A 25658-nucleotide genomic window follows, 5' to 3' on the forward strand; every position below is an offset into this window, starting at 1 on the left:
AGAGCAGTGAACAGCGCTCCAATAACATTTATAAAGTGACTTTGAGCAATCTGTGTTGATTCCAATAACAACTGAGGAGCTTTTTCCATCACAACCAGTGTCTGTCTCAAACAAACTGTTGTGTGTCCTCAACGGCTACCTCAACACCAATGAGGAGCACAAAGCCCCTGGAGATGCTTTCGTATTGGCCCCCTTCCCCCACCCCTCTATATGGAGCCAGAGTAGCCTACACTGTGTTGGCACTGAAAGGGCAGCCTTGGTGCTTTGGCCCTGCTAGTGCACCTGCTCTGGAACTCTCACACCAAGTCCAGCCAGTGTTGAACTGACCCTGAGGGGATTTCTCAAGTGGGGATTCCCCTATTCACAAATTACTAATCAATGCTCTCCATCTATTGTAGGCCATTCATGATCAGTCATTCACAACAGCATGCATTGCCTCTCACTATCAGCCATGATATTTGCAATGACACTCATGCTGTAATAAAAATGTAATGGTTGTCTATCAGTAAAAGTGATTATTAGTCCGAACTAATCATGTATGGTTTGTTACGCTATATCTTATGTCCCTGGTGGTTAGTAAAATGTTTTAAATGTATTTTGCAATCCAAACTATTACTAGATATGCTGCTATCTCTAGTAGCCTTATAGAAAGTATTTAGCTGACCATGACACACATTGCAAAGCAGCTGGGCTACCATAAGTCTGACTGACATCGCTATCGTCCAAGAAAACAACACTACAATCAGATAGCTCGTTGACATTCTAGTCACCGTGAAAAACGTGCGTTTGCTTACGTTTTCTAATGACCATAGAGAACGGGCTACTGTGAAAAAATAAGAGGGAAACATCCGATCAGTCGGGGGTAATTCATTAGCAAACTATAGACAAATATACTAGTTATAGCCTACACTAAAACATGCATCTGACTGGAGTCTGGACTATCCTATAACAATCCATAGCCTACACGGACAACTTAAAAAACACCACGTCGATACAGTTACATGATCATCAACTGATTTAGAGCGACCATGAACATATAGCCGGACTGAAGTATCCTAACTTGTAATTTCCTAAAGAAGAAACAATCCTGGTAACAAATCTGTTCGCTCCCACCCCAAACATACATATCTGTTGCGCCTTTTCCGCAATAATGTTCACTGGAAATATCTGGAAACCTACCATTTTACTAAGATCCATAGTCCCAGAAAAATGCAGGGTGGCTGTGAGCTCAAAGACGAATCGGGTCGCTGGCAATACTTCAACAGAATAGTCTACAACTGGGAAAGGAGAAATCTAGAAACGCTTATGAGGGAGAGAGGGTGGTGGAGTGGGCCCGTTAACTCAACATGTGTCCCGATTTGGTATCAAATGCTCTCCAATATCTTTCCTTCCGTGTCCCTTCTCCTCTCCCCGGTCATACGTGCTCAGTTAAGAGGGGGGATCGCAGCCACAGCATCCGACTGTCGAGAAGCGGAACCGAACTGTCTTGAAAACGACAGCCTGCCCCTAGAGTAGGCTACACACGGGAACATCTCCACCTCGTGTATTTTTCGCATATGTTTCATACCATTTTAGATTGCAATATTTAAAAACGACGTGGTGACTGAGTTTCTAAACATCGGGAATTGAATATCTGTCTGGGGATTTTGTGTAAACAACAGCGTGCTCTCTCTGTGAGACAATAGGTGCAGACTGGGGATGGCACAACCCCCCGCCCAAACGAACCTCGTACATCACCATGTAAGAAATTATACTATCCTGAAAAAACTATCAAATAAATTATGAGAAGCCGAGACACCAGAGCAGCGCTCCTGGGCACACTGCAAATCATCATGATGGTAAACAATGTAACTTTCCATCACCAGTGCAACAAATAATCAGTGATTTGGTGACTGCTTACATGTGGCCATAACATTACTCTCTGATGTAGGCCTATGTCTATGGGCCATATTGAAATAGGATGTGCTATACGAAAAGTGTAGCCTACAATAGCATAATTAAAGTAAGTCACTGTCAATATCAACGTTATGTGGTGACACTGCAAAAAGGAGCCGTTTTCAGTCTTCAACTATGCTGAGGCAATGTGGCTATAAACTTTAGCCTACATCAGTGTAATTTTAGGTAAATAGTGCCCTCCTCTGGTTACTCTCAGACAGGTTTATATCATAATCATGAAATTATTGCACTATCTGGAATCTTCACAAAAAATCGAACAGCTCAGATCATTTCAGATAGCTATTACATTTTACATTTTAGTCATTTAGCAGACGCTCTTATCCAGAGCGACTTACAGTTAGTGAGTGCATACCTTTTTCATACTGGCCCCCGTGGGAAACGAGTAGGCTCCTTAATTAGAGAAAAAAAAAAACTTTGACAAAGCAGAAACAAGTCAATATTAGACCATGCATATCATTCTTTAGTAATAACCTCAGCAATGTGGTACCGAACACATGAAATGAAATATTTTTTCTGAAATCTTTGCAGGTCATGCATGAAAAGCACATTAACAATTAAAGTTACTATTATATTATTACTAGGGCCAACTGAGGAGCATTGTCCACGGTAATCAATATGTGACCCATTCTCCTGCTGGCAGACTGGCCGCTCCACACAAACAGTCTCTCTTCAGACAAAGCCTGCTCTTCACCACAGTCTCTTCACTTCCTGGTACGGTGTGGGTGGACCCACCGAGCACGGCTCTATGGAGAGGCTGCAATTCTCACATCCACTACTCTAGGCCTTTATGAGTATCATGTTTATGTTGTAGTCAGTTGTAGAATATTGATTGTTTGAAAAACTTCTGAGTTTCTCTTTTCCCTGGGTCCCCATACATTGATTCCGCCTTAGTGATGGTGGTGCCAAGCACACACAATCACACCAAGTTTCAAGGGTGAAAGCCCCTGTCTCAATTCTGTGGGCAAAGTTCATATAATGGCCTTGAACACGTCTGAGACAAAACCGTTCCAGACCTAAAATCAACTTACTGGTAGGTCACAACGGCATTTCATTGCTGAGTAGGCCCTTATATCCAGTTGGCCAGACTCACGGCATATCGCTACTGTGTGTCAACAATATCCACTAAGCTATAATGGATTTACGCAATAATAATATAAAGTCAGAAAGTTAGATCTACAAATCACAAGTATTATTGTAATGATGAACTAAAAGTAAATAATACAAATGTATGTCCTTGTGATCATGTAACCTAAGCATCCATTGTCCAATTAACTTTTTTCAGGTTGTAAAATATCTAATCCACTCCAAATTAAAGCCAGAGTTAATGCCATTGTGATCTCATTTCAGCACTTTGTTCCAATGGCTGACCTGCCACTCATGTCCAGGACTTTTTAATCTACAGCCGGTGCAATGAGGCCACAGGCCAGTGCCTGCTGTTTTTGCTGCCTCAGTGGTTTCATGGGCCCGGGCCGCTTTCGCTCTCTCTGTGAGTGCGTGTGTATGTGTGTGTGTAACTATCTCTCTCCAACTCTCTCTGGTTATAATGACAGGGTACAAGCACAGGGTGGGGGTAACTTACATAGGCAGGAAGAGAAAGGAAGACCAAGAGTGTGTGTAACAGAGAGAGAGAGATTAGAGAGTGCTTGTCTGGGTCTGCCCTACTGTGCTGCTTGTAACCAAGGGACATGGCAGTGGATCCTCCCCCAAATTCCACAACTGCCAGGGCACCACAGTGTCCCACTAAAGGGGGCACAGGCGGTGGGGCGGGCAGCATTGATTACCAGACAGAGGCAAAGGTATGCTGTGGCACGGCTATCTCTTAGTCAAACCAAGGTACAGTTCCCGCTCAGCCCAGTCAAAGCTATTCGCTGCTCTGGCACCCCAATGGTGGATCAAGCTCCCCCACGACGCCAGGACAGCGGAGTCACTGACCACCTTCCAGAGACACTTGAAACCCTACCTCTTTAAGGAATACCTGGAATAGTATAACAGTAATCCTTCTACCCCCCCCCCTCCCCCAACAACAACAAAAAAGGGGTGGTTGTCCCACTGGCTATCCTAAGTTGAATGCACCAATTTGTAAGTCGCTCTGGATAAGAGCGTCTGCTAAATGACTTAAATGTAAATGTAATGATCTAAGAAGCAAACTGTTAACATCCTCCAAAAGTGTCAGAATGACTCTCATATTCTCAAAAAGCACAAGTGGATTTCGACACCCACAATCTCAGATTGTTCTGAAATTGTTTATTTTGTTAGAAACAGATAAGATTAGCATTCCTTTAGTTAAATTTAATTTCGTTAAAATATAATTTGATCTCTAAGAAATTAAGCTAATTGATTGCACCCAAATTGGCCATTTCTATTTATAGGATTCATATAATATTCAATAAATATAGTACCTGACATCCGATTTGGACCAAACCTTTTTCTAACAATGAGTAAGACATGAGGAATCCAAAGAAATTGTCAGCCACGGACCCTCCACGCCAATCCCATCCCAACAACGAGTATCAGTTCTCTATGTCAGACAAGTAGTATGGAGCTGCGGCTCAGAGTATTGGAGGTTCCGTGGGCGGCTTTTGACGATATCTTTGGATTCTTTGAATATTATATTAATCCTATAAATTAAAATGGCCAATTTGGGTAAAATCAATTAGCTTAATTTCTCAGATATATAATTATATTTCAACCAAATAATGTTGCAGGAATGCTAATCTTATCTGTTTCTAACAGAAACAATTTCAGAACAATCTGAGATGGTGGGGGTCATGGCTTGCTGAAATGACATGGAACGACCCGTACTGAATATCCAGAGGCAGCCTGCCTTGGAGAGCTGTGGGATGCAGGGAGGCAGGCAGGAATAATCTGGATCTAAATTTAAGGCCATAATTATGTAAGCCACACTGCTGTGGGTGGAATCACTCTCAGGATGTATCCAACAATAGAAAGCCCAGTCTGGGAGCTGGGAGACCCAGAAGAAGTTCTAAAGTGGGGTGTCGGGCTGAACGGAAGTAGCCTTCCCACAGACGCAGCCCTGTTTCTCTCATTTCAGACGACTATCCAGACAGACAAGCAGTCATTGTAGCAGGCAGTACTTAGCTATGGTTTCTGACCACACCAGTGGTGTTAATCATCACCATAGTGCATTCCAGGGAAGATGGATGGAAAAACATCAACATGTAGTCTAGGCCTACTAGCCTATTTCAGGAATAGCTAGAAAGAAACTAATGAAACCAGGGAGCTTTTATTGTGATTCAAGACAAAGTCGGCCTGTCATTCCAGACGAGAAAGAGATGGATAGCAGCTCTCCCCTGGAAGTTAAATGGTTAGTTAAAGTGGTACAGTGTTCAAGTGGAGGTGGACTGCTGAAACGACTAAAGTAGTTTCTCTCAAGATGGTAATTGAGCTCTTTTTCAAGAACTTTGCCATTACGTTTCATGACTGATGAGAAACTGTTATGTAGCAGTACAACTGGGACTTCATAGAGTCAGGTCACTAAACATGTCATTACACGCATGCTGTATCTGGGCCTGAGCGAGGTCTTTTTATAATTCTGCGGACAATATGAAGGAGCGAGTACTCTGACTCTGAACACACCCTTGTTGTTTACCCGACTATCAGGCTCTAAACCTCGCCGAGATAGGAGCCCTGGAACCCATGACTTCACCCTTACCAGTCTCCTCTAGAAACTTGTTCTGTGTCAATGCACATTTCTATACACCATAAAAAGACTGCATTTTGCCAACTCCTATGGTCATTGGTGTAACAGCACAAACAGATCTGGGACCAGGCTAGATTGTATTAGGGAGCTTGTGCCTGAACAGAGGAGCTGGAAAGGTCTTAGAGCAGAGCCAGACTGGTGGTTTTGGGACAGTGGTGAAAGCCAGCAGATTCAGGCAGATCCGAGCCACAACGGATCAGATCAGATTAACTCAGGGCTGATCCCTATATTAACGCACCAGCAAGATTTATTTGATTCCTCCCTCCGCCATGAAACAGCTTTAGGACTGCCATCAAAAATCAACCATAACAAAAACAACTGCTACAACCAGATTAGGAGTCGTATCCGATTTGAGCAATTTTGAGAGGAATGTGGTGTGATAGGCTAAATGTGCAAGTTTAGGCTTTCATCTAAAATCAATGTCACAGTCACAGCACACTATGACTACAAGAGACAGCAAAACTCTGTCTCTTGACCACCATACAGGAAGTGTCTTGTCCACACAGCTCAGCAGTGTGCATGAAAAATGAGCATGCGTTTTTCTGGACTTCAGCTCTTGAGTAACAGCCTGTCAGCTATATGGGATCTATAATTCATAGAACAGCAAAACCAGTAAAGGGGCAATCTGGATTTATAAATGAATGATATGTACCCATTGATTCTAGAAGAAAATAACTTATAAATGCCTAATGAGCTTAGTTTAACTGTCCTACTCCATCAGAACCCAAAATATTAGCTTGCTTTACTCCAATGTTTGTAAACAAAGTAAATGTAAACAAACACCATATAGCCTCAAAACATGATTAAAACACAAATGTTGATATCATGGCTGGTCAGTCCTTGCATCCATAGCTCTGTCTATGAATTTGAGAGTGGTTACATTTCTCCAGCCCCATCCCTCAGCTTTTTACCAAAATGCTTTGTTATTGTTTGAACTGCGGATTGCCCCTTTAAAGGGCATCAACAAACAGTGCTGCTCAGTTCCACCCTTTCTTCATTACTCCCAATTTATTTCCCTGTATAAAAGCAACAATGATAGTCCCACCCAGCTCTCTCTCGCACACCCCAGTATGTAGGCTGATAGCACTTTCCAGAACCCATCACAATATCACTCAGGCTATTGGTTCTAGTGCTGTGTCCAGGAGTCACTAAAAGGCTTTTACTGCAGTTCGATTCATGGTAGTGGTTTTTATGGATAGTCCAGGCAGACACATACAGCATTTTGCCTCGCTCTCTCTCCAGTTATGTGGGCGTCACCTCTCCTGAGATATGGTAAACCAGCCTCTGTTCTTTATCAGGCCGAATTTCTCAAAGACCTAAATCTGTGCTCTTAGGACTGACCTATTTCAGATTTTGATCTTGCACTGAAGACCCAACACTGATGTCATGTCTATATAATCTTTGCAATGTCAACTTTGTGACGATACTTTTCCTAATTTAGTAGAAGTACTAAACATATGTCTCTGCTCCAACGGGTGGTACGCTATTTGAGGCATAGCCATCAAAAACTCATATCAGAGATGTTACCCACTGCTATGAATGAGGGGGGATGATGTTGGCTTGCTGTTGTGTGGTGGTCCTATAGTACTGCATTGTACTACAAACATCGTAAACAATGCATTCCTGTAAACACTCGCTCATTTAGGTCAAGTTGGCGCGCACACCTTCGCGCATAGATCATGAGCAATGTTCACATAAAATTCCATGGAAATCCGAACCTGCGAGGCAGCACCAATCAGTCAAGCAAATGAATCTTCACGCTGAACGGATAATTTCCAACTTCAACGGAACGGACGGTTCCAACTCGAAGCTTTACCAGAACTATTATAATATCTTCACATTTCTTAGGCCCTTCTAATTCTGTACAAGAAATCCCGAATTCCCACTAAACAAGTGCTTTACCTGACCGCGTTCAAAGTTCTCCTTTTCAAGTTCTAAGCTGTTGGCACCACCGGTCCGACGAATCAGCGCTTTGGGAATTGGGTTCGGTACTTGCTGCATGGAGCTCTTCACTCGGTCCATTGTGTCTCTTTAGAATTTCCAATGGAAAATAATATTTCTACAAAGATATCATCAAATTATTTATTAAATTGGACAATAATAGTTCAGGCAGTCGACCAATTCAGGAGGTAATTTCGCCTGTCCACCGCATCTCACTCTGTAGGCGATGTCATGTATTTTAAACTGCGTTCATAACCAAGTAGGAGGTGGGAATTTACTAGTTGTGAAGTCAAAAATTAATTCAAGTGTTTTGAATTCGTTGAGAAAAGCAGATTGGCTAATGCACAACAAGCTGTGTAAGCCATAAACTAAAAGTACAGCTATCATGCTTGTAAACAAATTCGTGTTTAAAAAACATATTAATAGATGGCTTTTTATAAATAATGCTTCGTTTTTTGCATTTAACTGCCAAAATGCTGTTATCAAGGTCATTTTCTTAGTAGGTGACGTCAGAGGTCAGCATGTGGGAGAAATGGGAGCTCAGGATGATAGACAAGTTTCCCACTAGTAATTACCAGTTGGAGGGCGGTTCAAGTGGATTTTCCCAGTTGTATGTAGTAAATTCCCACTTCCCACTTGGTTACAAACGCAGCATTAAACCTGACGGAAGGTGGGGTTGCTGGTGCACTAAACTGATTAAAAAATATTATCCTCATGCTCTCCAATTAGTATATGTTACGTTTAGTAGGTATTAATATGTGGATGTCCATCATCCATGTGGTATGATATGTTACGAATTCCAATTTGTATGATATGCTGTATATTGTATTTCGTACAATATGTTAGGAATTGTAATTAGTACAATATGTTACAAATTTGCCAAAGTATGATATGTTACAAATTCCAATTTGTTGTGGCGTTAGCTAAATTAGGGGTTAAGGTTAGGGTTAGGATTTAGGTTAAAGTGTTAAGGTTAGCTAACATGCTAAGTAGTTGCAAAGTTGCTAACTATCTAAAAAGCTAAAGTTGTCCATGATGAGATTCGAACACGCAACCTTTGGTTTCCCAGACCTTCACTAGACCTTTGCGTTATACCTTCTGTCTTATTTAACCATGCCAAACATAACATCATACTAATTTGAGTATCCCGGATTTACATTTACTATGTTACGTCTAGTCTATGAGACCAGGCTGGAAAATCCCAGCCCGTTGACTGCATTAAAATTGTGGAAGCTCTCAATTGCGCTGCCCATGGTTATGGTCTTTTGGCCGCTAGAGGCCTCTATCATTCTCTATGGCCCAGGTAGAACTGTCATAGACTCCTCCCAGAAATGTCAACGACTGGCTGGAATTCCGCTGGTGCCCGCCTACATTAATATTATTGGACTATTATTGATTTTGATATGATGCGTAATTACGCATAATTAAAGGCGCATGATAGCGTTTGGGTTGTTAGTACAGACTTTATCACGATAATGTAAATATAGATAAGCCTGAAGGAAAAGTCCATGTTTATGACTGTAGGCCTACAGTCAGTGTCTAATTGAGTTTTTGCTACAATAGCCTACATAATAGACACAGCATGCAAGTGGCCTATTAATTTTTGAATCAGAGTAAACAATTAATCTCCGGAAGTAAATGAATAATATGGTGGTTATAATATAAAAAAATATATATATTTAACCTTTATTTAACTAGGCAAGTCAGTTAAGAACAAATTCTTATTTACAATTACGGCCTACCCTGGCCAAACCCGGACGACGCTGGGCCAATTGTGCGCCGCCCTATGGTCTAATAATATGTGCATAATATGTGTTTTTATGGATATGGTTATAATATGTCATTATGTAGATCACAGGAGCTTGCAGGTCACCAGTCCACTTCTGTGGGCCTTGAATTAGATCATTTCCATGGTTTCTGCTGGCCCTCTCATATTTGATAGCTGGCAACAGGCTGGTTTTCTGTACAGTACTTTGACAGTAGTGCTGCTAGGCAGTGCCTATCTTACTGTCTTGTTTGTCAACTGGGATTGAATCTCCAGGAATGTACTGTGTGTTACTTATTCTCTCATGTGAAGAGCTCTCATATCCTCTTATTGAGGGAAGATGGGTTGTGACCTAACCAGAAAAAACTCTGGTTCCTAGTAAGGCTATATCTATGACCTGACCAGAGCAAACTCCTGGCCCTAGGTCACCTCCATCTGATATTTACATTTTACATTTTAGTCATTTAGCAGACGCTCTTATTATTTAGCAGACTTACAGTTAGTGAGTGCATACATTTTCATACTGATATGTATCCTCATTATCAGGCAGAGCCATGTTGATGCATTAAGTGATATGTTATGATGTAGAATAGAATAGTGTGTGTGAATAGTGTGTGTGTGAACAGTGTGTGTGTCCATCATCTTAAAAATCCCTAACAGAAACAGACTTGCAAGATTTAATGGACATCGATCTGGGTTTTCAAACATTCAAGGAGCTGGACACTCACCCGGACACTTATAAGAAATCCCGCTACGCCCTCCGACTTACTATCAAACAGGCAAAGCTTCGATACAGGACTAAGATCGAATCCTACTTCACCGGCTATGACGCTCATCGGATGTGGCATGCAAACTATCACTGATTACAAAGGGAAACCCAGCCGCGAGCTTCCCAGTGACGCGAGCCTACCAGAGGAGCTAAATGCCTTCTATGCTTGCTTTGAGGCAAGCAACACTGAACCATGCATGAGGGCACCAGATGTTCTGGACGACTGTGTGATCACGCTCTCCATAGCCTATGTGAGTAAGACCTTTAAACAGGTTAACATTCACAAGGCCGCAGGGCCAGATGGATTACCAGGACGCGTACTCAGAGCATGCGCTGACCAGCTGGCAAGTGTCTTCACTGACATTTTCAACCTCTCCCTGACTCAGTCTGTAATACCTACAGATTTTAAGCAGACCACCATAGTCCATGTGCCCAAGAACGCCAAGGTAACCTGTCTAAATGACTATCGCCCCGTAGCACTCACATCCGTAGCCATGAAATGCTTTGAAAGGCTGGTCATGACTCACATCAACACCATCATCCCAGACACCCTGGACCCAATCCAATTTGCATACCACCCCAAAAGATCCACAGATGACGCAATCTCTATTGCACTCCACACTGCCCTTTCCCACTTGGACAAAAGGAACACCTACGTGAGAATGACTACAGCTCAGCGTTCAACAGCATAGTGCCCTCCAAGCTCATCACCAAGCTAAGGACCCTGGGACTGAACACCTCCCTCTGCAACTGGATCCTGGACTTCCTGACGGGCCGACCCCAGGTGGTGAGGGTAGGCAAGAACACATCCACCACGTTGACCCTCAACACGGGGACCCCTCAGGGGTGCGTGCTTAGTCCCTTCCTGCACAACTCCAACACCATCATTAAGTTTGATGACAACATGATGGTGGTAGGCCTGATCATTGACGACGATGAGAAAGTGTATAGGGAAGAAGTCAGTGTGGTGCCAGGACAATAACCTCTCCCTTAAAGTCAGCAAGACAAAGGAGCTGATCGTGGACTACAAGAAATGGAGGGCCGAGCACGCCCCCATTCACATCGACAGGGCTATAGTTGAGCGGGTTGAGAGCTTCAAGATCCCCGGTGTCCACATCACTAAGAATCTATCATGGTCTAAACCCACCAACACAGTCGCGAAGAGGTCATGACAATGCCTCTTCTCCCTCAGGAGGCTGAAAAGATTTGGCATGGGCCCTCAGATCTTCAAAAAGTTCTACACCTGCACCACTGAGAGCATCTTGACTGGCTGCATTACCGCTTGGTATGGCAACTGCTTGGCATCCGACTGCAAGGCGCTACAGAGGATTATAGTTATATGTATACAGTATGTACATACTGTATCTACCTCAATGACCTCGTACCCCTGCACATCGACTCGGTACTGGTACCCCTTGTATATAGCTAAGCTATCGTTACTCATTGTGTATCTAGTATTACTTTTATTATAACGTGTTTTACTTTTCTATTATTTCTCTATTTTCTTTCTCTCTGCATCATTGGGAAGGCCCGTAAGTAAGCATTTCACTGTTAGTCCACACCTGTTGTTTTCGAAGCATGTGACTAATACAATTTGATTTGATTTGATCTGGCTGGGTGAAATGTCAAATGAGGTGTGGTTGATTTAGTTTGGAGGATTTTCCCGTTGGTTCCGTTGTACCAATCAAACTAAATCAAGCACAGTCATAGTATTGGACATACAGTTTTTTAAATCCAGGTCAGCTCTGCTGCTACGCTGTTCGGGGTATTTTCTAGTCCTAGTTGAGGTAGTTAGCCACAGCGATAAGATCAGAATACATAAAGGATACACAAAATATCTCACCCTGCTGATTGAGCCTGCCAATCAATATTTGTTTGCTCCAGTGCTTGACTTGGGCAGGAGCTCACCGGAACTGAGTACCTGCACCTAAAATGTTCTACTGCTTCAGTTCCTGCACCTCTGATAGAATATTGCCTTAAAACTATTGCAGAGTTCCTGCACCTAAATATAAACAGTAACGGCACACAAAATGAGTACCGGCACCAATTTCAGTCCAAGTCAAGCACTGGTTTGCTCAATAGAACTGAGCTTACAAATGCATGTCATATCAGTATTTATTGGTCAGTGCTACCCTCTACAAGACTAAAAAGATAAGCCCATAATAACACATACTGTATTATAAACATCTTTGGCCATATGATTGATAGTAAGCAGGGAGGGAGCTCCAGCTGTACATAATTGGATCTCATCACTCCCTTTCTATTGTAGTTTCTTCATCCCCCTCACTTCCTATCATACCCAAGGATTCTCATCCCATCAATCTGATAGTGAACTTTGTAAATCAACTTCGTAAAATCAACACTATATCCAATTTGATTCATTATGTTAATGTCATTTATGGGGGTTAAAATATCCAGATATCCATAATTTCCATCATAATTCCATCTCTCCCGAGTGGCGCAGTAGTCTAAGGCACTGCATCGCAGTGCTAGCTGTGCCACTAGAGATCCTGGTTCAAATCCAGGCTCTGTAGTAGCCGGCCGCGACCGGGAGACCCATGGGGCGGGGCACAATTGGGCCAGCGTCGTCTAGGGTAAGGGAGGGAATGGCATGCAGGGGATGTAGCTCAGTTGGTAGAGCATGGCGTTTGCAACGCCAGGGTTGTGGGTTTGATTCCCACGGGGGGTAATAATAATAAATAAATAAAATGTATGCACTAACTGTAAGTCGCTCTCGATAAGAGCGTCTGCTAAATGACGTAAAAATGATAACAACCTATTATTTTACTGTCAATGGTAAGGTGATGACGTCAGATCAAAGATGATGGGGAGGAGGAAGAAAACAGACAAACCAACCATTAGGAAAAAATAATGGGTGTTAAAACCTCGCGAGAATATTAGCCTATTGGAGGAGTAAGCACACTGCAAGTTTGGAGTTGCAAGAAAAGACATCTCCAAAAAGTAACAACAACTAAAGATGTCCGGACGGTCAGGTCGCGCGGAGACACGAAGTCGTGCTAAAGATGACATTAAAAAGGTGCTGGCAGCAATTGAAAAAGTGCGTAAATGGTAAGTAAAACCGCGGGGATTATGTAAATGAAATGTAAACATCTGCAATGCTACACAACAAACTTCACTCGGAAAATATTAGAAGGGTTGGTGAGTGACTGAAACAACAGCCAATGGAGAGACGGGGCTGCCGAAGCCCGGTAATTCTATGGGCGGGACTAACGGAATTTTTCACAATCTGTCAAAATGGCTACACTTGTCCACATGTTGTTACAGTGTTACGCATTCTGATATAACTGTGACCCACATTGAAAATATACATCGTCCATCTGAGCAGTTTCCCTCGGCGAGGTTCAGGAATATTAGGCAAAAAATGCACTTGCACATATAAATAAAATAATCTCACACATAGGCTATTTATATAGCCTAGCCCTATGCATATATGCATAGCCACCAGTAAACGAGCGAACCCCGGCAGAATCTTTGGTTAATGCTTTTTGTTACTGAATGTAGTAGATATATTCTTTGTTCTATTACATTTCATTTTCAGGGAGAAGAAGTGGGTAACTGTGGGAGACACATCCCTACGCATATTCAAGTGGGTGCCTGTGACAGACACTAAACAGGTATGGTATCTAATAAAAGATGACTGCATCAGGCTATCATATGGTTCATGAATGGAACAACCTCGCCATGCTGGCTCTATTTTACTCTCTCCTTTTCTCTTTCAGATATACCGGAGCAAATCCATAACTGGAGAGGTTCGAGGTCTAAAAGATGTGGTGTTGGAAAACACCAGCTCTACCTTGGATTTCCTTGGTGAGGCACTGACTGACTATGAGAAGCACAAGCACCACTGTGTTTGGATCAGGTTTTACAGCACTGCAATACTCTATATAACAGGGTTGGGGGAAATTCCATGGAAATTCACTAAATGCAGATATACAAATATTTTTACATACTTTTTATTTGGAATTTCAATTTACCTCCTGAATTGAAAATGATACCGTTCAAGACTGCCCCTGTTCTCTTCACCACAGATGAATGCAGCAACCAGAGTTTCCTGTCTGATGTCTACCAGCCCAAAATGGACAGCAGCAGCTCCAGCTCCCAGCACGCCAGTGAGGCAGTCAGTCCTCTTCCTCACACCACAACACTCCGCATGGCCGAAGACACTCAACCACCCATGCTGGGCCAGGAGAGTGTGGACGGTACAGTTGGCTTAGCATACTACACCATCACACTGCACAGTGCACCCATGTAGGGCCAGGAGCTTTTCCAGACCCTGTAACCTGACTAGGAAAAACTCTGGGCCCTAGCTATTATGTCACTCCTGTAACTGAGGTATACTATATTGGCTATATTACAGTTAATATCTCAATGCCTTTTAAGTGTTTAACTCAGTCTTTCACTCTATATGCAGAACCGTCCCAGCCAGCACATGAAGTTGCTGATGAGCCTCCCACATTGATCAAGGAGGACCTGGTTTTGCCCCTTGGTGTCCGAGTAAGAGCTCCATGCACAGAGGTAAGTCATTTTCTATAGTAATAAAGGATATGACCATTTTTATTAGTGTTTAAAAAATAAAATATATTTGCTGCAAAAAAGTTGTGATTGGCTTAAGCTCTTAATAATAACATGAAAGAAATCACCATAATCAATTTATTTAAATACCAATATTTCTAACAGGAAGAAGAGGAGGGATCAGGAGCCCCTTCATTGAAGAAAATTTGCACTGAAAAAAAGACTGTACTGAGATAACTAGTTGACTGGATGGACATGCATGCAACCCATGCACTGTCTTTATTGAAGGCTCAAATGGGACATACGGATAACTGCCAAAATAATGGAAACACTTGAGTAAATGAGCGATACAAAGTATATTGAAAGCAGGTGCTTCCACACAGGCGTGGTTCCTGAGTTAATTAAGAAATTAACATCCCATCGTGCTTAGGGTCATGTATAAAAATGCAGGGCAGGCCATTATTATGGCCATCATTTTGGCAACCATGGATATGCCCCATAGTATGACAAACACCAAATTATGCAATTTCTTGTGGAAGAATGGTGTCGCCTCCCTCCGATAGAGTTCCAGACACTTGTAGAATCTATGCCAAGGTGCATTGAAGCTGTTCTGGCGGATAGTGGTGGCCCAACGCCCTATTAAGACACTTTATGTTGGTGTTTACTTTATTTAGGCAGTTATCTGTAGATACATTATCATAAAATATGCATTTCTGTTAATCAAGTCATTACTCATGGAATACATTTAAAAAGAAAGTTGAAGTTATTGTTTTAACACAGTTTTAAGTTGTTTTTTAAAATACTATTTTACTTTCTCAGCTTTGAAAGGAATTTTAAGCCGTTTAATGCATTACACTGTACATAGTCGTGCTCACAGAAAGTGCCTATCGCTCTAAAATATACACTATATATTTATTTTCTGTCAGCCAAGTGTCTCATATGTTATGCTATTCGTATAAGCACAGGAAGTATGAGGGAAAACTCATTCCAGTCACTGGATTTAATTGAATATGGGGCTGAAGTTTTTGAAATAATTTTTTACATTTGTACTTCGCTTTGCAAAGAAGATTAGAAAACTGTTTGTCATGTCTATCCTTTTTGATATACTGTATCTTGCTTGTTAAATTTTCATAGGGCATTGGATGTGACTGGCATAACATGAGTTTGAATGGTGAACAAGGTTGAAAAGTATTGTGTATTGTAATTCAGAGTTTGTTTCTTATGGTCAGGTGGGTCATGCTCTCAAGTGCTTATTTTGTGCTGCAAAAGTGATGCAGATGCTGGAATATACCCTGCTCCATAGTAAAATATGGTTGTGGATATTGTGTTTTCGTTTTGCATCTTTTGACTCCCATACTCTCAAATAATTGGCCTAAATGTTTTTCGCCATATAGGATGACCACTTGACCTGGTTGCTTTTTATCAGATTGCAAATCCATGGCCTTGAGCCTTCAATCTATACATAGAAAGCTTGGGCCGTGACTGGCCATCAGTCTCCAGACTTAGCACTGTGGGTTGTTAAGCAGTTCATGAAATAAACTCATGACACTTGATAGAGATGCTAGAATGACTCTTGATTGAACATTAAAATCCATGGGAAGTAAGTAACTCTTATCACTATAGGAAATGTAATTTCAGTATAAATTATTGTAAAAACATGATTGTAGCGTTTTCATTATTTGTAAATAATACAATTTCCCTGTCATACTAAACATTTTCATTATAAGAAATATTTAATTGCTTGTTATTGAATGTAAGGGATAGTTCACTCAATATAACCAAAAGTGGATTATAGGGGAATAAGGTAAGTTTTCTATATTCTAATGCATACAATATGTCTTCAGACAGGGATACTGAATCTAAATGTAAAGGGAAATTTGACAATTATGGGGGTGCCCAGCCCACCCAAGCAACAGAGCCCCACAGTGGATTGCATCATAATACCCATAACACCTAGCGGTCAAACATGGAAATGGTTCCAAAACTTTTTTTTCACCATTCATTTTTCCCATAGGGCATTTTAGAACCACTTCAAACAAGGTTGGTGTTTCATGTAGGCTTTCTCTGGCGTGACGTTTTGATAACCGTTTAAATCTCTCTCAGATAACGTGACTCTTAGCAATATATTCCACTCTATTTACTCTCAGATTCAAAAAAGCTTATTAGCATCAATGTAGACATCATGCAAGACTACAAATCCCTACAAGCTCCTGCACTTTATTTCTAGCTACTACCTACAGTGGGGGAAAAAAGTATTTAGTCAGCCACCAATTGTGCAAGTTCTCCCACTTAAAAAGATGAGAGAGGCCTGTAATTTTCATCATAGGCATAGGTACATGTCAACTATGGCAGACAAAATGAGAAAAAAAAATCCAGAAAATCACATTGTAGGATTTTTTATGAATTTATTTGCAAATTATGGTGGAAAATAAGTATTTGGTCACCTACAAACAAGCAAGATTTCTGGCTCTCACAGACCTGTAACTTCTTCTTTAAGAGGCTCCTCTGTCCTCCACTCGTTACCTGTATTAATGTCACCTGTTTGAACTTGTTATCAGTATAAAAGACACCTTTCCACAACCTCAAACAGTCACACTCCAAACTCCACTATGGCCAAGACCAAAGAGCTGTCAAAGGACACCAGAAACAAAAGTGTAGACCTTCACCAGGCTGGGAAGACTGAATCTGCAATAGGTAAGCAGCTTGGTTTGAAGAAATCAACTGTGGGAGCAATTATTAGGAAATGGAAGACATACAAGACCACTGATAATCTCTCTCGATCTGGGGCTCCACGCAAGATCTCACCCCGTGGGGTCAGAATTATCACAAGAACGGTGAGCAAAAATCCCAGAACCACACGGGGGGACCTAGTGAATGACCTGCAGAGAGCTGGGACCAAAGTAACAAAGCCTACCATCAGTAACACACTACGCCGCCAGGGACTCAAATCCTGCAGTGCCAGACGTGTCCCCCTGTTTAAGCCAGTACATGTCCAGGCCCGTCTGAAGTTTGCTAGAGTGCATTTGGATGATCCAGAAGAGGATTGGGTCAGATGAAACCAAAATAGAACTTTTTGGTAAAAACTCAACTCGTCGTGTTTGGAGGACAAAGAATGCTGAGTTGCATCCAAAGAACACCATACCTACTGTAAAGTATGGGGGTGGAAACATCATGCTTTGGGGCTGTTTTTCTGCAAAGGGACCAGGACGACTGATCCGTGTAAAGGAAAGAATGAATGGGGCCATGTATCGTGAGATTTTGAGTGAAAACCTCCTTCCATCAGCAAGGGCATTGAAGATGAAACGTGGCTGGGTCTTTCAGCATGACAATGATCCCAAACACACCGCCCGGGCATTGAAGGAGTGGCTTCGTAAGAAGCATTTCAAGGTCCTGGAGTGGCCTAGCCAGTCTCCAGATCTCAACCCCATAGAAAATCTTTGGAGCGAGTTGAAAGTCTGTGTTGCCCAGCGACAGCCCCAAAACATCACTGCTCTAGAGGAGATATGCATGGAGGAATGGGCCAAAATACCAGCAACAGTGTGTGAAAACCTTGTGAAGACTTACAGAAAACGTTTGACCTGTGTCATTGCCAACAAAGGGTATATTACAAAGTATTGAGAAACTTTTGTTATTGACCAAATACTTATTTTCCACCATAATTTGCAAATAAATTCATAAAAAAATTATACAATGTGATTTTCTGGATTTTTTTTCTCATTTTGTCTGTCATAGTTGACGTGTACCTATGATGAAAATGACAGGCCTCTCATCTTTTTAAGTGGGAGAACTTGCACAATTGGTGGCTGACTAAATACTTTTTTCCCCCACTGTACATTGATCCAAAACAAAATATATATTATAATAATAATAATAATATGCCATTTAGCAGACGCTTTTATACAAAGCGACTTACAGTCATGCGTACATACATTTTTGTGTATGGGTTGAACATTTTCATTTACTGTTACATGTTTGGTTTAACTAATATTTGTCTTTTTTATGCATTTGGTCTTGTACAGAATACAATCCTAGTAGCAGTCAGATATTTACAATGTGCCATGAATACTAGGCTATTTTTTTTCCAAAGAAGCTAGCTAGCTAGCTACCTAAATGATACTAGCAACATACCCTTATTTTACCAGAACCTCTTCTCCTTCAGCCAGTGGTCTATATTTAATCCCTTATCATTTCTGCCAACTATATGAATGAGGAGAAATCTATTTCAATTCATGGTGTCAGAATGCACGGCTGCATTAAAGCAATTCAGAACTAACTTGTGGACATGTTCTGTTAAGTCTTGCCGATTCAAAGGCAGATTAACTCATTGCAGAATGTATACATAATCAGGTAATAATAAGCATATTTATTTGACAAGAATGCACCTAGTCACCCATCAATCACATCAAACACCTGAACTCCAACAATTACATTGTTTTAAAGAAATCAAAATTGTAAACAATGCATACATTCAGTATGCCTTTCATACATAACATACTGTATAAACATCTGACTTGAAGTAAAGATGAAATTATTTATTAATCAATGCCACAAACCTGGGACATTGAAGAGGACCATATGAACTATTATTACTATCAGAGAGTGCACAGATGCTTCTGCTTTTCCATTTTAGGAATTTGACCAGCACAAATAACACAAAATGTAAAACAGCGTATTGTGATTTTTGGTGGGTGAGTTACAAATGGAGAAACAACTGGATGCGTAAGGTAGGTTTAATATTAAAATACTAGGTCAACTCCAGCAGAATGAGGAACAAAACAAGGAAGCCATGCCTAAACACAGCTATATCAACACCCGTCTTGTCAATTAAATGTTGCTGCTGTCAATTGTGAGCAGCACATTTACCACTGCATTCAGTCTGAACCCCAGAATACGCAGGACAGCTTTACACAGGTGAAAGAAAAGTAGCAAAAACAGTACACCACAAAACTTTTAAACGTGTTACTGAGTCTAGATGTTATCAAATCAGGAGAAGAACAAGTTAAGGAAGCAGCATAGGGAAGATGGGTGAAGGTAGGGTGGGTTTATAGAGATAAGATGGAGAGTTCCAAAATGTTAGAAGTTGAGGGACCATGGGGTATAAAAGGCATAGTGGAATAATGGGTAGCTAGAGGGATGGTTGGCCATGGAATAAACATCAAATGGGGTGCTGGTGTGCTTCTGCACCCCTTTTAAGTCATTGTCACAAATATCCGTCCCATTTCCAGTCATACTTGGGGTCTCAGGGTGTCCCTCAATGTCATTCAAATCGTGGTCATCGTGGGTCTGTGAATCACAACATTAAAGACGATGAGTGATCACAGGATTTCCACAAATTGAGCCATACACAATACAACTTAAGCATTGAAGACAGCCTTTTGTTGATAACCTGGTGGATTACACTATGTCTACTGTGTGTGAATGACGGAAGAATCTTACCCCAGCTGTAGGTCCATTTGAGTGTGTGTGGTCACTTAGGCCTGCACATCAACCAGTACTGGGACCATTGGAGACTTGGGACGCTTGAATGTCTTCGGGTTTGCAAATACTGTATAAAGGTGAAGTACAAAATGGAGAAAGTTAACAATCTGTGGTTTAGATTGAATTCAAAGTTGACACAAATGATCAACTAAGGAATACGATGCAACAAACTACTACACATATGAAAGACTGTACCACACAGGCCAGTACAATAGCCTACACATAGAGAGTAACCTAAAAGCACATACAGTACCAACCAATGCTACTCACCCGACAGACAGGCCAGGTGTGGACCAATGCTGCCTTGGCTGCAGTCTTCTGGTCCGCAGCTACTCCCTTCTTCTTAGCAGCAACCACATTGGTATCAGTCAACAAGTTCAACTGTACCCATAGTACAGAATAGTTACTTAAAAGGGTGGACAGTTCCAGATATGAATAGCAGAAAGTATTCAGACCCCTTGACTTTTTCCACATTTTGTTACGTTACAGCCTTATTCTAAAATGGATTAAATTAATGTTTTTCCTCATCAATCTACACACAATACCCCATAATGACAAAGTGAAAAGAGGTTTTTGGAAATGTTTGCCTAAAAAACCTTATTTACATAAGTATTCAGACCCTTTGCTATGAGCCTCGGAAGCCACTCCTCATTAAAAGGCACGACAGCCCACTTGGAGTTTGCCAAAAGGCACCTAAAGGACTCTCAGACCATGAGAAACAAGATTATCTGGTCTGATGAAACCAAGATTGAACTCTTTGGCCTGAATGCCAAGCGTCATGTCTGGAGGCAACCTGGCATCATCCCTATGGTGAAGCATAGTGGTGGTGGCAGCATGCTGTGGGGATGTTTTCAGTGGCAGCAACTGGGAGACTAGTCAGGATCGAGGGAAAGATGAACGGAGCAAAGTACAGAGAGATCCTTGATGAAAACCTGCTCCAGAGCACTCAGGACCTCAGACTGGGGTGAAGGTTCACCTTCCAACAGGACAACGACCCTAAGCACACAGCAAAGACAACGCAGGAGTGGCTTCGGGACAAGTCTCTGAATGTCCTTGAGTGGCCCAGCCAGAGTCCGGACTTGAACCCGATCTAACATCTCTGGAGAGACCTGAAAATAGCTGTACAGCGACGCTCCCCATACAACCTGACAGAGCTTGAGAGGATCTGCAGAGAAGAATGGGAGAAACTCCCCAAATACAGGTGTGCCAAGCTTGTAGCGTCATACCCAAGAAGACTCGATGCTGTAATCGTTGCCAAAGGTGCTTCAAGAAAGTACTGAGTAAAGGGCCTGAATACTTATGTAAATGTGATACTTCATTTATTTATTTTTTAAAATTAGCAAACATTTCTAAAAACCTGTTTTTGCTTTGTCATTATGTGTCACGCCCTGGCTCTGGGGACTCTTATATGTTGAGCCAGGGTGTGTAGGGTCTATGTTTTGTGTTCTATGTTCAGTTTCTAGTTCATGTGTTTTCTAGGTTGGCCGGGGTGGTTCTCAATCAGAGGCAACGAGAATCAGCTGTTGCTTGTTGTCTCTGATTGGGAACCATACTTAGGCAGCCTGTTGTGCACTTGTGTTTTGTGGGATCTTGTTCCGTGTTGGTTTGTGTTGTTAACCGAGGACTTCACGTTTCGTTTGGTTGTTTTGTATTTTGTATCGTGTTGCCAGTACACTATTAAAAAGATGTACGCATATCACGCTGCGCCTTGGTCCAATCATTATGACGATCGTGACAGAAGATCCCACCAAAACAGGACCAAGCAGCGTTTCCAGGAGCAAACGCCAGGTAAGGAGCTGGAGAGGTTGGCGATGGCCCAGTTGGGCCAATGGTGGTCCTGGGAGGATATGTTCGCAGGTAAAGGGCCATGGGCTAAAGTTAAAGCCCTGGCGAGAGAGGAGGTAGGGCGCCAACAGTGTCGTCGTCGGACAGACGAGAGGCACCCCCAAGAATTCTTTTTGGGGGGGCACACGGCATGGACGACGGGGCTGCTGGAGGCAGATACAGGGCGAGTATGTGGACAAGGAGAGAAGGCCACCAGGTAACGGGGGCCATTGGTCGTTAGAGGGAGGGTGTAGAGGCACGGCGAGAGGTAGTGAGGTGTGTTACCAGTCCGGTCCGGCCCGTTCCTGATCCCCGCACAAGGCCAGTGGTGTGTGTTCCCAGTACGGTCCGGCCTGTTCCTGTCCCTCGCACCAAGCCTGTGATGCGTGTCGCCAGCCCGGCCCGGCCTGTTCCTGCCCCTCGCACCAAGCCAATGGTGCGCGTCGCCAGCCCGGCCCGGCCTGTTCCTGCTACCCGCACCAAGCCAATGGTGCGCGTCGCCAGCCCGGCCCGGCCTGTTCCTGCTCCCCGCACCAAGCCTATGGTGCGCGTCGTCAGCCCGGTCCGGCCCGTTCCTGCTCCCCGCACCAAGCCAATGGTGCGCGTCGCCAGCCCGGCCCGGCCTGTTCCTGCTCCCCGCAGCAAGCCTATGGTGCGCGTCGTCAGCCCGGCCCGGCCTGTTCCTGCTCCCCGCACCAAGCCAGTGGTGCGCTTCGTCAGCCCGGTCCGGCCCATTCCTGCTCCCCGCACCAAGCCTGTGGTGCGCGTCGCCAGCCCGGTCCGGCCCGTCCCTGCTCCCCGCACCAAGCCTGTGGTGCGCGTCGTCAGTCCGGCACAGCCCGTGCCTGTTTCACCGGTGCCTGGTCAGGTACCGGTCAGCTGCTCCACACCGGAGCCTAAGCAATCCGCTCCACCGATGTCCAGTCCAGCTCCAGCCAGCGGGACCAGACCAGGGGCGCTACGGGGGGGTTGTTAGAGGGTGGTGGTCACGCCCGGAGCCGGATCCGCCTCCGAGGCGGAATGCCCACCCGGCCCCTCCCCTGTTGGGTTTATGTTGGCGCGGTCGCAGTCCGCGCCTTTGGGGGGGGGGGGTACTGTCACGCCCTGGCTCTGGGGACTCTTATATGTTGAGCCAGGGTGTGTAGGGTCAATGTTTTGTGTTCTATGTTCAGTTTCTAGTTCATGTGTTTTCTAGGTTGGCCGGGGTGGTTCTCAATCAGAGGCAACGAGTATCAGCTGTTGCTTGTTGTCTCTGATTGGGTACCATACTTAGGCAGCCTGTTGTGCACTTGTGTTTTGTGGGATCTTGTTCCGTGTTGGTTTGTGTTGTTAACCGAGGACTTCACTATTAAAAAGATGTACGCATATCACGCTGCGCCTTGGTCCAATCATTATGACGATCGCGACATTATGGGTTATTGTGTGTGGACTGATGAGGAAAAAAATCAATTTAATCAATTTTAGAATAAGGCTGTAACGTAACAAAATGTGGAAAAAGTAAACGGGTCTGAATACTTTCCGAATGATTTGTAAGCTTTTGTTCCAGCGCAGCTTATCGCGATGATTCGTTATGTTGATTATTTAAGTCAGGTGTTAGAGCTGGGCTGGGACCAAACCCTTCACACACTCTTGCTCTTCAGGACTTCCTGCAATGACTGAAACAGACCAAAGCAAAATAATAGTGTTCCAGGTTGAAACAGCTTACCTAGTTAAGAGGTAATAAGACTCAGGCACACCCATTGGTTCTGGAATAGAAAAGGTGCAAATAAGGTTTGCAATTTGACATCAATAACATGACATTAATTTTACCAGAAAACGAACAAGCGTGTGAATACCAATTAATTTAAAACCCACCATAGCAGGTAGGACTAAATAACGTTACATAACCTTGCCTACTAGATATACTAATGATTTGCTGTCCAGAGGGTAACAGCAAACAGATCAATCTCTTCTTGTAGTAAAGTAAGCACACTGTTGACTCAAGAGAGGATGATAATCAATCAGTCCATCTCTGAAACCTCTCAAAAAGCCAGACCAAAATAATACAGCTAGCTAGGGCAGCCACAATTCAAGTAGTACTTGAAGTAGGCTACCCACCCCTCACCCACAGACACAAACAAACATTATCAAGAACGCCTAGCTTCACCATCTAAGTTAGTTAACTACATATTGATAAAATCAAAGATTATGGATATACTGACAAGATACACGTCTCTCCACCCTAACAATGAGAGCCGTTGTCCACAAAGCGGCATGGTGGGCTATCTAGCTCCCACCTATCCTTTCTTTGGATTGGTGGACACATCTCATTATTGTAATAGTTTTTTTGAATATTCGATGACGGTTGTCAACCGCCAGTATTCAATGGAGAGAAATGCTATGCCACTAGCCTCATGACATGAATATGCATAGCCATTTCGAGACAACTGCAATATAAAGTGGTTTTTTCTCAAAGATGCCGGGATGTCACATGTCCTACTTATATCAGTGCACTCGTAACAATTTAAGCATTACCAAACTTGTATTAGATCAAATAAACCTAATTCAACACTCTGTAATTGACCTCCATACAAAAACTCCTTGCTTGGTGGGCAAAACAACGGAAAAACGACCACCTCCTGAGACAAATTTTCCGCTGAGTTGGGCCTCTCTCTTCCTCTATGATAAAAGTCACCTTGTCTGAGAGAGATTTACACAGTTATCAAAACGTCACGTCAGGGTAAGCCTACACGAAATTTGAAGTGTTTCTAAAATCCCATATGGGAAAAATGAATTGTGAAAAAAAAGGTGTTTGACCGCTAGGTTTTATGAATATTATGACATACTGTGGTACTCTATTCAAATCCTGATTATGGTACTTACACTGTAGATATGTCACGCCCTGGCTCTGGGACTTATATGTTGAGCCAGGGTGTGTAGTTTCTATGTGTTTGTGTTCTGTGGTTAAGTTCTAGTGCTTGTGTTTCTATGTTGGCCGGGGTGGTTCTCAATCAGAGGCAACGTGAATCAGCTGTTGCTTGTTGTCTCTGATTGGGAACCATACTTAGGCAGCCGTTTGTGGGATCTTGTTCCGTATGGTTTGTGTTGTAACCAAGGACTTCACGTTTCGTATCGTTTATTGTTTTGTTCGCTGATAAATAAAGTATGTTCACATTCCACGCTGCGCATTGGTCCTCTCTTCCCGACGATCGTGACAAGATACAACATTATTACATTATTTACAGTGGCTGATGGAATTTTACAGTATGGCAGAAGCTGCTATCCACATGCTGCTACAGTACATTATATATTTTTAATTTGATGACATATTCAAAAGGTCTGAGTCTTAAATAGGACTAGAGTGCCATCTGCATGCACCATTGACAGTGGCCGTGTTCCAGAGCATCAAGACCATGATGTAGCATGGGTAAATTGTGACTGAAAATAATGAGTAGTTATTTAGGATGTAAGCCAGGTGATTTGTAAATCAGTCAGTCTCGACTCGCCTTTAACTCGCCTTTAAAGTCAGCTGCAATAGAGCTTGCCAGCTTGTAGTCCTAAAATGGCCTACCACTGGTTTGTTCAGCCATCCCAATGGGAAACATTAATGGCAAAAGAATAGGGTTTTGGAATAAACACCTGAAAATAAGGTCTGAGATTAACACAGGTTTAGGAGATTTTATACGTTTTGT

At 42.8% G+C, this 25658-nt stretch overlaps 2 protein-coding genes across 5 annotated transcripts in view; one reads left to right on the forward strand and one right to left on the reverse strand.

Moving 5' to 3' along the window:
* LOC311105464 (huntingtin-interacting protein 1-like) overlaps window positions 1-7699 on the reverse strand; it is a gene marked incomplete at its 5' end in the record, with an annotated part of 61401 nt that extends 53702 nt beyond the window's left edge. For 3 of the 4 annotated variants that reach the window (XM_084147628.1, XM_084147627.1, XM_084147625.1), the window contains one exon: window positions 7580-7699. In XM_084147628.1, the coding sequence (XP_084003754.1) occupies window positions 7580-7699 (120 nt within the window). Of the gene's footprint in view, window positions 1-1179; window positions 1571-7579 lie in introns of those variants that run through there. The other variant, XM_084147626.1, reaches the window with a different exon arrangement.
* Window positions 7700-13052: 5353 nt separating this feature from the next.
* On the forward strand, window positions 13053-16240 carry LOC311106276 (B-cell CLL/lymphoma 7 protein family member B-B-like). The gene is made up of 6 exons (XM_084148563.1): window positions 13053-13221; window positions 13712-13787; window positions 13893-13980; window positions 14202-14372; window positions 14585-14688; window positions 14851-16240. The coding sequence occupies exons 1-6, from the start codon at window positions 13130-13132 to the stop codon at window positions 14920-14922; spliced, it is 603 nt and encodes a 200-aa protein (XP_084004689.1). The 5' UTR covers window positions 13053-13129; the 3' UTR covers window positions 14923-16240.
* Window positions 16241-25658: the final 9418 nt, after the last annotated feature.

This window comes from Coregonus lavaretus, assembly GCF_964263955.1.
Source record: "Coregonus lavaretus genome assembly, chromosome: 30".
In the NCBI taxonomy this organism is placed as follows: Eukaryota; Metazoa; Chordata; class Actinopteri; order Salmoniformes; family Salmonidae; genus Coregonus; species Coregonus lavaretus.

What these genes read in the sequence shown, in the direction of transcription:
- LOC311106276 (XM_084148563.1), top strand. Translation starts at nt 13,130, where the DNA reads ATGTCCGGACGGTCAGGTCGCGCGGAGACACGAAGTCGTGCTAAAGAT. An exon ending in CTGTGACAGACACTAAACAG is followed by an intron (nt 13,788 to 13,892) that starts GTATGGTATCTA and finishes TTTCTCTTTCAG; the next exon opens with ATATACCGGAGCAAATCCAT. An exon ending in TAAGAGCTCCATGCACAGAG is followed by an intron (nt 14,689 to 14,850) that starts GTAAGTCATTTT and finishes TATTTCTAACAG; the next exon opens with GAAGAAGAGGAGGGATCAGG.